We start from the raw sequence: 13,346 nt of genomic DNA, 5'->3' as shown, positions 1-13,346 counted from the left end.
CAAACGACAGCGGAAGACCCACGGTCGCCGAACATGAGGGCTTTCTTTAATATCCTCTCTCTCGCCACTAAACGTTCATAAGTGTGTCACTGCATGCATATATGCATTATGTATGTATCTAAAAACCAGATGGAAGGCTCCCAAGGGGCGCAGGGGCCCCCCTCTTTAATTCTATTAGTCGGTGTGTGTGTGCGCGCACACGCGCGCGCGCGCGCACACACACAAACACACACATCACTCCAAGACATAAGCAGCTCGTTGCAACCACAGCGGGTACTTCTTACACATCCGACGCTGCCCTGGAGGCAAGGGGGCCCGTGATGGATCAGACATTGATTTGATTTGAAGTGAGTGTGAAAGCCGCCGTCCGTGCCCTCTGCCAGAGAGGTGAAGCGTGATTGAGCAATGGCTGTCTGGAGGGTTCACTTAGGGAAACTGTAAGTGGACGGGCCGGAGCGGCTGCTAACAATCACCCCTTTTGTACGGGTCGGCCTGGCAATGAATTGTTGATTCACCGAGTGGAAACAGAAAAGGCCAGCTGCCGTCTGCTGCGCCGCCACACCACAAATAGACTCACGCGGAATATGTGGTAAAAGTATGGGGTTTTTTTGGTTTGTTTTTTTTCCACGCCATCTCATCAAATATATATATATATACTGCTGGTCAAAGGTTTTGTAGAACACCCCCCGGTTTTTCCAGTTTTCCCTCAGTAGTTGGAGTGCAGCCAATAACGTTCAATGATACGAAGGTTGGCAGTTAAGTGCCCAAGGTGGAGGAGACAAAAGGGTAATGAATAATTCATAGAAAAACTGTTTATTTTTTTTTTTTCAGGGATTAATAAATCGGTTAATTTACAGCTTTCCTGCAGCAATGGGCGTTCAAACGAAGCCAGGGGCACTGATGTGAAACAGTTCCTGAACTCGCCTCGGCTTCGGTCGGTGACTTAAAAAAACGCTCTGTCTGTCCTGAGCCCCACTTTCGTGGGGAACTTGTGCCGCAGTGGTCGGACAAGCTCTCCGGGCAATGTTGGATCCCCGTCGTTCAAAAGACCAAGCGCGTGTGTTCGGCTGCTGGATGAGTCCACGTCTTAGGTGGAATTTACTTCGACTCAATTATTCCTTTCTATTTTTTTAAGAATATCCGACTGTTTATGTGTTCTCTGCTTTGAGTTCAAGAAAGACGACACTGAGATATGTAAATCATTTTTTTTTCAAAAGGCAGTAAAGAGCAGGTTCTGTAAAAACTTTAGACGGATTCTCCACCGCCTTTTTTAGGTTTGGTTTCGGATGAGAGGAAAGCGCCCCGGCGCCTACCCGAGGTGCTTCTGTTTACCTGTAATGAAAACGATGTTGCCGGGCTGGGTTACTTGCCCGAAGTCTTCTCTCCACCTACGCTAAAGTGATGAATCACAACTTCCAAGCAGAATCCTCGTCTATCTCTCCGGCAGCGGTGAGCAGGTGTACCAAACTGAGAGTCATTGGCAGACATGTATGAAAGGATCAAAAGTTGAAGTACTCATTCGGCACAATGGCCCGTGGCACTTGTTTTGCTGCCGGATTATCATTATTATCTCTGCCAAGGAAGTTATGTTTGTTGGTTGGTTTGTCTGTTTGCTTGTTTGTTTATTTGTCAGCAGGATTACACACAAAATGAATTTCCCCCCGTGCTTGGTAAAAGGACGGGCCACAGGCCATGGGGGTGCGGACCCCGCATATATCACTTTGCTTAGCTTTGCCACATTGTTAACAGTTGCTTTTGTCTCTTATTAGTTACATTTTCGTACATTTCTTGAACGCATTTTTTAATTTTTTATCTGACGTATTTGAGATTTGGCCTCGGCGGAGGCATGCGCTTCACCGAGGCCAAACAGTTCCATTCCAGTTACAGATGCCTCACCGTTGAAGCAGAGGCTGCACTGTAGCCGGTGGAAGTTGAGCTTTACTAACAAACAAAAAAATCAACTCATCGAGAACATTAGATGTTGAAATCTCAATCTCAATGTTGTTCAGTTTAGGTCACAGTAAAGCAGCAAGCAGCAGTAAAATGGAAGTACTCCAGCAGGCCCAAGACCAGAAGATTTTACTTCATCTACTTTTGGAAAAAATGTCTGGGAAAACCTCCCGTGATGTGCAGGAAGTGATTTGTTTTGCAACTGAAATGTGTCTGAAACAAACAGTGAGGGACAGAGAGAAACATTCTAATCAAACGAAATAATGCAGTACTGTCCGCACAGTTTGACTGACAGGTGAGTTCTCACTTCCCTGAAGGGTGCTCGCCACACAAAAGATGAAGACTGAATAAAAAGTGAAAAGGAGATTTCGGGGACTAGGACGTGGAAGAAGCAGGGTGGGTGTGCGTGTGTGTGTGTGTGTGTGTGTGTGTGTGTGTGTGTGTGTGGGTGCTTGGTCACTGTGCAATAAACACTCAAACTACACACGGTTTTATCTCGGTACGAGACTAAAGTCAACAGTGAATCACAGCAGCACACGGAGCTAACTGAAACACACACACACACACGCTGCTCTTGTTGCCACACAGATGTTAATGACGATAACCCGGGAGCTTTGTGGACACCCCTGACAATAGTTGCTCATTCTGCCAGCAGCCTCGCGGCTGTCCTCTCCGGCCGCCGCTGCTCAAAGCAAATACCCAAGTGTCTCTCGCCGCTTGACACGTAATAATCGGCCTCGACAGTATGACTTCATCGGAGCCCGCTCCCCACCTGAGGCCTGAAAAAGGCCTCCGCCTGTCCCCGGCGAAAGAGGCAAACGCCTCCCCCGCATCCAGTGTCCCGTGCCGGCTCACTGATTAATTAATAGCTACTTCCTGCCAATCTGTTGTTTAGCGGGAGAACGTGTTTCGGGCCCGAAATCGGCCTGCTGAGGCTTAGAGGAGGCCGCGTCCGAGAGGAATGATGAGGACTGAAGACTCAAAAAACAAACAGCACCTGTCACATCCTGATCTATGGACCTTCCTGTGGGAACGCGGTGCTGTCGGCGTGCGGCCGTCCCATTTCCTGCCGTGAACATCTCTCAGCGCATCGGTCCTGCTCATCGAAATGTCAGAAGCCCGGTTGCCGATCTCGGCAAAATCCGGACGCATTATTCCCTCCGCATCTTTGTTTACACATAACACAATAATCCTCACAGATTCGGGGCAGTGTGTGTGTGTGTGTGTGTGTGTGTGTGTGTGTGTGTGTGGGGGGCGGGGGGGGGGGATTGTATAGGAAAGGCAACACTCTGTATCAGCGGAGGGATCTACAGACTTTGCAGAGAATTCTATTGTGCTGAGGAAATAAACCCAAAGGCCGCGGAGTACAAAGGGCTGCGGTGGTCCCAAGCGAGCACCTTTAGGATTCGGCCGAAGACCTGGCTCGAGGAGGAAACTCTATCACAGGGCTGAGGGAGCACAGAGGGTTGGTTTGTTTAGCTATCGATACCCGTTTTTCTTTTGCTGTTGTTTCTTTTTTCTCCTGAAAACACAAGGGGCACTCCATGCAACGCAAACATGAAGAGAAACAACCTGAGTCTCCTTTCGGCGGCGTTGTGGAGCGCTTCCTTTGTTTCTTTTCTAAATAATACACATTTTAGACCAGGAGCTTCCCTTCTGTTCCCCGTTCTCACTGTCAGTCGAAAAATGCTCAGCAAAACAATGGGTGTTTGTGTCTGTTTGTGTGTGTGTGTGTGTGTGTGTGTGTGTGTACCTGCACTAACGCCAGGTAAAACGGCAAGTTGATACATATTTCGAATTGCCTCACAACTGAGGCTCCAGCTCGGTGGAGGAGTAGACCATGATTAATTCGCGTGACTCATCCGCAGAGAATGAGGCACGAGCGCGGAAAAACAAAAATTCCTTTTGTGTTTAATGACAGTGATGGTTTATTGTAACCTCTGCCCCTTTCCCTGGAGACTGCAGGAGGGAGAAAAATAAAACAACTGTTTGTTTTCTTTGAGCTTCAGGCGGGCCAATGCAGACGGTGTCATCTTTCAGACAAGGAGGCACCGCGGGGGCGGCGAAGCGTCTCCCTCTCGCTGATAGACGTCTGCTCCACTGGTGCTGGTGTTTCTGGTCTGGTTGCCGGACACTTGTTCCCCCCCCCCCGCGCCAGACGCAGGGGCCTTGCGTCGGCCGGAAGCGCCAGAAGCGCCGTCCAAGCGACGGGGATGCTCCCAGACAACAAATCCGGCTCCTCACTTTCCCATCGCTGGCGTTTAAATAATAAATGACGCCCGTCCCCCTTTGAGCTGAGTGGTGCTATAAATCAGCACTAAAGGCAGAGAGGTTCAAATGTGAGGTCGGCTTCATTAATCCGACTCTGCAAGGTAATGATTAAGTGTCGCCATTTTGAATCGGATGCTCCGCAAGAAGAAGATGCTGAGGAACAAAATAATATGAACTTCTTTGACCGTCTCCTGCCTGCTGGCACGGCGTGAGTCTCCACGCTAGCGAAACATATTCGAGGTAAAACACATTATTCACCGTTGTGAGAAGTTTGAAATTGTGACGCATGCCATGACTAAATGGATGCAGATTTAAATTTGCCTTTTTTTTAATTCATGGTGATCAATTAATGTGTAAGAGATTCAAAAAGATAATGTTTCAGTCGGTCAAAAACTGTTGCTGACATTGTCTCTCCAAGACACTCTCCTTCGAGACTCCTGTTGCTCGCAGTAATGAGGCGGTCTGGCCTGACAGCAGGTCTATTCCCCCTCTTTCGCTCCTCCGGTCACTCGACTCTGGAAAGCTTATCCGCTGTCATCTGGCCCATTGTTCCCATTATCTGAGGTGATCAGCCCCTGTTCACATCTGAGGGTCTCCTCCGCCGGGGCGCACGGGGCCAGATGGAGGAGCTCCACCTGCCGAGAGCCTGAAAGAACGCTCGCTGTGAACTTCTGTCGCGCGGAAATGCGACACAGTCTGCGGCTCTCCCAGTGTCTGGGGGAAATGGCAAGCGGAGGAGCTGGTTGACGGCGTGACTGAAATTCCCTCTATAGCGGGGAATCTGATGTATCTCAACCTCGCTTTTCTTCAAGGAAACCTGAAAAGGGAAAGGCTCATAATTGAATGTCTAAACTGTCATGCAAATGAATATATTTAAATACTCTAGGCAGGTGGGGGTTTGCATTGCGCTCGGGCACTGTGTCCACATGACAGGCGAACTCCAGGAGGCACCGGGGGCCGTCTGGTGTAACGCTGTTGCAAGGCAAAACCGCAGTGGAGACGTTGGTGGAAAAGGAAAGGGAACCCCGGTTGCATTCATCGCGGACTCATAGAAAACACCCTTCCTATGCCACAACTACGGCCGCATTTCTCAAACAGCCGTGTGGCCCACTTTGGATCTGTGCCACGTGCAGGATATATATTTCTCCCCATAACCGCCTGAGGCTCGTGTCACCCATTTCGGTTTTTATTGGTTCGTGCCCTGCTGTCGAATTCTGCAGGGACTCCATGTCAGGACAGGCAGCAGCAGGATTCCGGGTAATCAATGTGAAAAAGTTAGAAAAAACAAAACAAAACAAAAATCCCCGACTGCTTCCAGTTTTTTTGGCCACCTACGTTGTCAGACTAGTGGCTGGGGAGGGCACTTGTCACTAGTCAAGAAAAGGAAAATAAATCACATGGGGCTCATTTTGAAGGCAAGACCCGTGTGTATCACCATCCCGCTGTGCACCCAGAATAGCTACAGCACGACAGGAAGTCAGAATAACGATTGCAGTTAATCTGACTGTGCACATACAGTACACTGTATACTAAGGTGAATACTAAAACCACTTTTATCGGGTGATGAGACTCCAGTGAGAGTTTGACTCCTGAGAGTATTTAACAGATTGGAAAAACTTGTGTTCAAAAGACACTTGTTTGCTTATGCCACTCAAATCCCAACCACTGAAGCAAACCAATGTGTCCATTCACCTAGTTTACACGAAGACAGAAATCTTTCACGCAGAAACTCGTCGAATTGGCTGGATTATTATGGCTGCACGTTACTTTGTAACACAACTGAGACATTCGAGCCGCAGCCCGAGGTTTCTTCACACCCGCTGCATTCCATCCGGAAATCACAACGTTGTGACCTTGACTGAGGTCAGCGAAGGAGTTTGTAAAAAAAAAAAGAAGAAAAAAAAAAAAAAGGTCCAGAAACACTTGCAGCCCTTCAGCAAAAGTAGGAAGTTTAAGTGGGTGTCGTTCAAAGATAAGGAGCAAGCTTTGTCTTTAAAGTGGGTCTATTGTTCGAATCCGAGCTCTTTTGGTCAAACACAAACATTTAAGCAAGCAAGCAAACCGGATGCTTTTACAAATATACATATTTCTTTTCTCTTTTTTTTTTTGCTGTGTGGAAATATAATCAGCAATGTTGATCCCTGCCAACTTTTGTGAAAAATTTTCCACTGGCACCGACCGCTCCTGCACGTCACTCAAATGAAGCAGAGGCCGTGAAAATTATGGTCACTCACGCACGATATCTGCGTCCGTGAGGAAACTCGTATGATAAGTTGTGTATCATCTTTCTGGTGTCATGTTTGACTCACTGAGGCTTGATTCGTCTTGTCTTGACACATGGCGAAACCCAAACAAAGGCTCGGGGGGCATGGAGGAATGGGTCTCTCGTCTCGACGGAGGACCACCCCCCGCCGCCCGCAGCCGGCCTCCTCCCCTTCCAAATGATGCCGTACACATCAACCGTGGGGAGATGGGAAAACAAAAGGCGCCCCTGCCAGAGCCTCCGCTGATAGATAGATAAGGAGGTTTTTCATTCCAGGGTGAATAATGAACATAACTCAATGCACAAACGTGTAGAGGCATTCCGATCATCTCGAGGCATTTAAAAACAACACAATTCACACTCCACACGTCAACATCACAGTGGTCGTAGCGCTTACGATGAAACGGACGGAAACACAAAATATATGCCACGAAACAGATTTTGAAATCCCCCACAGATCACCGTGACGGTGTGAGCGGTGCCGGTCGCAGGTTGTGAACGAACAAACAGCACTCTTAATAAGTTCATGGCGCACCGACTCAAAGTGCTTGTGAAAAGGGAGCACGGCAAACATGGCACCACGCATAATAAGCCTCTTCTCCCGCCGTTGCACAACGCAGTCTGCAGTGCACTGACAGGCACACTTCTTCCCTCTGTGCATGCGGGCTGTTGAGGTGAAATACACGTAAACCACTTTTCAGTGCTCAGACAAGTGATTAAAGGTATTTGGGTTGCTCAAAAAAGCTTTTGTGCATTTATGGGCAACACCCAAAGTCAGCATCAAAGGCTGGATGCTATTTCTTTTTTTGTTTTTTAAAGGAGGTGGGGGAAAAGTGAAGGTGATATTTGAGCAGAGGTATCATTATGAAAATGTATCCCTTGCCAACTTGCTGAGGGGGGCCGGGATGAGTTGGAACGGGAGGGCCGGTGTTGACTGAACAGCACCGCTCATTCTTCTCTTTATCTCGCTGGCATTCTTCTGCTCCATTTCAATAGCCATTCTTCACCGAAGAGCCCCCTTCGCCGTCGTTCACACTTCTTGTGATTTGTATTCTAAGTAGCTCACGGATCCTTTGTATTCCGGGGGCCCGATAGCAATTCGAATCCTCACGCTGACAGTGGAGGCCGCAGATATCCTGCTGGAGTGAAAAAGACAAAAAGGTCTCATTTATTGTGAGGAGTGGAACCTCTATTGTTGAAAAGCCTGCAAAAACAATGAGCTCCGCGTACACACAGGCTCGCACGGAAGGTGGGAGAGGTGCGCTGAAAAAAAAGTGGATTTGATTGTAGTGCACTGATTGCACTGAACTTTCCTCTGGAATTGGCGTGTTCTGTTGGTATCGCGTGCACCGTATGTTAAAGGACAGCATGCTGCGGGACAATTACTACTCTAAAAAACACCAAATTGAATGCCAAGAAAAGAAGAAAAAAAACTGTACAAGTCGTCTCAATACATTTGTACCAAGTGACAGCATTAGCTTCCATGTGTCCCGCCCGACTCAATATTTCAATCATCCAGAGGGAGCCTCTTTAAATGACATCATAAATAAGAATATAAAACAATAAACCTCGAATTGGATTGACATTTTTCTTACACAAGGTGTCTATGAACACGGCATTGCTGGTGGTCATCGCGTTGTTTGTTTTTTGAACTGTCCGAACACAAATGTTTCACGTGAGTAAAAAGATCCAAAGTACTTCAATAATTCCAAGGATATATAACACTGGTTTTTGGAAACATCTGCGGAAAAGATGAGCAAACATTGTACTTTCAAGGAACACATGAAGGCTTCAGACGTAATACTTCTTCTGAGCATGTCAATAAGAATTTTAAAAAAACAACAACTTTCAAACAGTGAGTCTGTGGAATTTTCCCCGTGTGCTGAGAGTGATTCAGGGAATGTCAAAAAAACAAACGTATGCATGTTATTCAGCACGCAGATGAAATGCAGGAGTTCTGCCTTCAGACAGATAACAGAGCAACTGTCTGCGTCTGAATGCCGTTTGATAAGAGCGTCATACCAATACAGTGGCCTTTTCTCTGAGCGGCAGGTTGCCCCCTGTTCCTCTCCTCAGGAGTCCGGCTGCAGGTGCACCCCGAGGACGCCCCAACACACAGGATTAGTCCACGGCCACTCTGATGGGGGCCAAAACACGGGATTACTGCATCAATTCAAATGCGGCCGTGTGCGAGTGATACGTCTGCCACAGCTGAACCACTGAGTCATTAGATTATCAACTAAGTGATGTTGTGTTATTGTATGAAACAAAGACCACTCATTTGTTGTCGGGTTGTTCTGGTGTTTCAGCGCTGCATTTTCAACAGATTGCTCTGTATTTCTGTGGTTGGCTCACCTGCCGACTACCCTCATTCTGAACAAACTGAAAATGGCCGAGAGTGGGATTGTGGCCTCACCATATGTCCCAGGTGTTTGGAAGAGAAATTTGAATCACTTTTCTCTATTTTTCAGATTCTTTTTTTTTGTGCGTGTATGTGTCAAAAAAATTATCTCATAACCACATGCAGCTTCCCGCAGGGCTATCATATCTTGTGCCAGTCAGTAATGTTCGTTGCAAACTCAGGAAGTCACCTCGAACATCCACCACACAAATTTCAGTGGGTTTCAATAAGAGTCTTACATTTTCATTTCCTGGAGTTGCTGATGTCGGAATAACCAGTTGAGAAATTGCAGAGCATGAAGTGCTTTAAATGTTTACCCCAGATAGAAGGAAAAAAAAGGCTACTTGTAACTGTTAATGCAAGTAAACATTAAGTATAAATACAAATTTTTGTCCTATGAAAAATGTGGTGATGTCCTTTGTTATTGTGCAGCGTTTAAGACAAGGAGATGACATCAGTCGAATCAATGATGAAGATAGACTCACTGAGTCCATCACTTCTCTCATATATCAAAGACATGAAGGAGTGTTCGCATGCCACATGGAGGATATTCACTTTCAGACAACGTTTCGGGGGGGGGGGGGGGGGGGGGGGGTTCCGTGTGGCCCCGGCCCTGTCATCACTAACGAGACTGAAATCAGAGAGGGGCTTTATGTGAAGAGACTGCACGTCCAACGCACACGGGGCTCAAGAGACGTTTGATAGAAATCCCACATTTATAGGGCGCGTGGGTCCTTTTCAAAAATCCACTGGGGGCCATTGAGCTCTTGGGAGGCGCAGACATAACAGCACTTGGAAAAAGTGACAGCGTGCGTGTAAAGGTGAGGACAGATTTCAGACCCCGGCTGATGAAACCTGTCACAAGACACAGTTATGAAGTGATTTGTGGGGAGAAATACGAGGATGGGAGGAGACCCCCCGAACGACCAATGTTAATGTCAGCCCTCGCTCTGTGCAGACTGGGGAGGCTGCTGAATGAGGGGCTGCAGAGTTTAAGATATATTATTAGAGAAGCATGTGTAATGCTGAAATTGCTCTAATTTTCCAAATACCTCTTTGTTTCCAGGGAAGTTTGGGGACTTAACATGGTAGGTATTAATATGCACCAGGGAGATTTGTAAGCTGTAGAGACACAATAGCAACATTTCTGCTTTCTGTAGGGGTCTTCCGTACATCTCAATGAGTTGATCACCATGGTGCAATATGATATGACTCTTTTTATAACTCGATAAAAGTCTTGTAGGAATTTACCTCTGATTCTATATTCAAATGTGCTTTTTTTTTTTACTTTACAGCTCACACTGTTCACTCGGGTTGTTCTGTGATCTGAGAAAGTGTTATTGATTGAGTTATGTCTTATTATGTCTCTGAGGAACATTTATTACATTTAAATTGCACTCCATATCCTTTATATTGCACATTTTCAATGTATTCAATTTATTTAGTTTCCTGTATATTACACATACTCTACAGTATTTCCTTTCTATGGCACATTTTCAATTTCTTTAGTTTTTCTACACCGTGTTACTCTTACTTTTGCACTATTTATAATGTATTAATTGTATATATTACTTATCTTATTTTCTGTTTTGTTTTTTTGTTTGGTACTATTGCACCGCGGGTCCGAGATAAACACTTTCTCAATACCTCTGTATGTCTGGAACAATATTGCACAATAAAGTCGACTTTACTTGTCTGGACTTATTATTTGTACATTAAGCAAAAAAAAAAGACTGGATCAGTTCTTGTTGGACAAGGTTCGTATACAGTATGAAAAACATAACATGAAGGGAGATAGATTCGACGAGGAGCCCAAATATCACCAGAAATCCACCTGTGTGGATGTGATTGTGGGAACCATCTAAACTTTGTGTCATGAAACAATCCGCCGCAGGGGCCAAATGACAGTGACGCACTGCCGCGCGGGTTTTTTTTGTTGTTGTTTTGTTTTTTTTTAATAAATAAGACCTACAGTTAACGAGAAGACAGACTTTCACAAACTGACGCCCTCGCCGCAGACGGAGCAGCTGCTTTTATAGCCAAGCCGTTTTTGGAGACGAGCGCACCTCGCCGCCCCGCCTCCCGGAGGGGAGGGGTCAAGAGACCCTCGGGTATTTAACGAGTGGGTCGCGTCTGACACACAACACAACTCACCGACCGTCCTCTCCTGACGCTGAGGGCGCACGCGCACGCACGCACACGCACACGCACGCACGGACACGCGCAGCGCTCACTGAGTGGTGAACATGGATGTGAGTTCCTTTGCCTCTTCTTCTTCTATTTGCCTCACTTGTGTTCCTTTTTTGGTTGTTGCTTGAGGCGGTTTAGTGGCAAAGAAATGAATAGTTTATCGCACGCGTTGCTAGTCGTTTAATTCACCATCCCGATTGTCTAATTTCAAGTAGATTATTCCAATGATGAAGTTTACAGCGTGGAGGAAAGTACAGGGCAAACTCAGATTTCTTTGTTTGTCAAGTCATGTTGAACAATTGCTTTTCTAACTGTACAATTCCTTCTTCTTTCCAGTATGAAATTTCGTTTGACATGTTCGAGAACAGCACTGACAACATCTCCGAGGAGTCCGGGGACTTTGAGCTGAACCTCCAGGAGCCATGTAGCAGCGTTTTGAGCAGCAACTTCAACAAGATCTTCCTCCCCACCGTTTATGGAATAATATTCATCCTGGGGATCATTGGCAACGGATTAGTGGTGGTCGTGATGGGCTACCAGAAAAAGGTCAAGACCATGACGGACAAGTACCGGCTCCATCTCTCTGTGGCCGACCTCCTGTTCGTCCTCACGCTGCCCTTCTGGGCCGTGGATGCAGCCCAAAACTGGTACTTCGGAAGTTTCCTCTGTGTGTCTGTGCACATGATCTACACGGTCAACCTGTACAGCAGCGTGTTGATCCTGGCGTTCATCAGCCTTGACAGGTACTTGGCAGTCGTGCGGGCCACCAACAGCCAAGCCACAAGGAAGCTGCTTGCGAACAGAGTGATCTATGTGGGAGTGTGGCTGCCTGCCGCCCTGCTAACTGTGCCCGACATGGTCTTTGCACGGGTGCACAAGAAGTACCACTTCACAGACCCAAGCATGGACACTGCAGAATCCAGGACCATCTGCCAGCGCATTTACCCGCAGGAGACCAGTTTCCAATGGACAGCTGCTTCCCGCTTCCAGCACATCCTGGTGGGCTTCGTGCTGCCCGGGCTGGTCATCCTCATCTGCTACTGCATCATCATCGCCAAGCTGTCGCAAGGCGCCAAGGCCCAGGCGCTGAAGAAGAAAGCGCTCAAGACCACGGTTATCCTCATCGTGTGTTTCTTCGGCTGCTGGCTGCCGTACTGTCTCGGCATCTTCTTGGACACTCTCATGATGCTGAACGTGATCCGCTCCTCTTGTGAACTGCAGCAAGCGGTGGAGAAATGGATTTCGGTCACTGAGGCGCTGGCCTACTTTCACTGCTGCCTAAACCCCATCCTCTATGCTTTCCTGGGAGTGAAGTTTAAGAAAACAGCCAGGACCGCACTAACAGTCAGCAGCAGATCCAGCCAGAAAGTGAATCTTATGACGAAAAAGCGAGGGGCCATTTCATCTGTGTCGACTGAGTCTGAGTCTTCGAGTGTTTTGTCAAGTTAACCGACAGTGAGCATCAGAGTCTGTGACTTCATACTCTCAGGAGGGAAAATAATTAAGCTTTAATTTCAAGAACTACATTTTTCTGTACAGATGTAAAAAAAAAAAAATGTTTAAATACATTTTCATTTGTTTGATTTGTTTGCTTTGTGTGCTGCCATTGTGTCATGTGAGGGTTTTTTATTGCAATTTTTGTGTTCCTCGGAGCAGATTGTATTTTCAGGCAATGCCTCAATTCCATTCATTCAGCTTTACAATCATGGTCCATTTTCCTCGATTTCATCTTATCAACCAGTGCTGCTGTATCAAAGCCAGTCACACAACGCCCAATTTCTTTTTATGGGATGGTAGCTGCTTTTTGGAAAACCTGTAAATAGTTTGTAGAATTTGTGTGTTCGCACTTAAGTTGTGTGATTATCTGAAAGCTTTTATTTATTGCTGTCATTCACACTGGAAGTTTTGTAAAAGAAAGAAACTGCATGATGTGTGTGTGTGTGTCTGTGTGTGTGTGTTTGTGTGTTTGTTTTTTACCATTGTAAACCTGTGATATTTTTAATGTAAAGAAAATAAAAGGATTTGATGCTTCTCATAATGACAGTGTGGTGTGTGTTTTCACCTAAAACCAGCTCCTCTTCCCCTCAGGGGTTGGGGACGGGGGAGGAGGTTTGTGTGTGTGTGTGTGTGTGTGTGTGTGTGTGGGTGTGTGTGTGTGCGCGCATGTGTGTGTGTTTGGGGGAGGTGGGCTCTCAACACAAATGTCTCCACCTGATCTGGCTATAAAGCGGAGGGAGGACTGAGCAGACAGACCCTGTAATTGCAAGAACA

The 13,346-nt window shown here is 46.7% G+C and overlaps 1 protein-coding gene across 1 annotated transcript; it reads left to right on the top strand.

Moving 5' to 3' along the window:
- Positions 1–10,974: 10,974 nt before the first annotated feature.
- On the top strand, positions 10,975–13,118 carry LOC118282861 (C-X-C chemokine receptor type 4). The gene is made up of 2 exons (XM_035604359.2): positions 10,975–11,137; positions 11,412–13,118. Exons 1-2 carry the CDS (start codon positions 11,132–11,134, stop codon positions 12,522–12,524), a joined length of 1,119 nt encoding a protein of 372 aa, XP_035460252.1. The 5' UTR covers positions 10,975–11,131; the 3' UTR covers positions 12,525–13,118.
- The last annotated feature ends 228 nt before the right edge of the window (positions 13,119–13,346 follow it).

The sequence above is a fragment of the Scophthalmus maximus genome, chromosome 14 (genome assembly GCF_022379125.1).
Source record: "Scophthalmus maximus strain ysfricsl-2021 chromosome 14, ASM2237912v1, whole genome shotgun sequence".
NCBI lineage: Eukaryota > Metazoa > Chordata > Actinopteri > Pleuronectiformes > Scophthalmidae > Scophthalmus > Scophthalmus maximus.
This window is presented reverse-complemented; position numbering and strand designations above follow the sequence as displayed.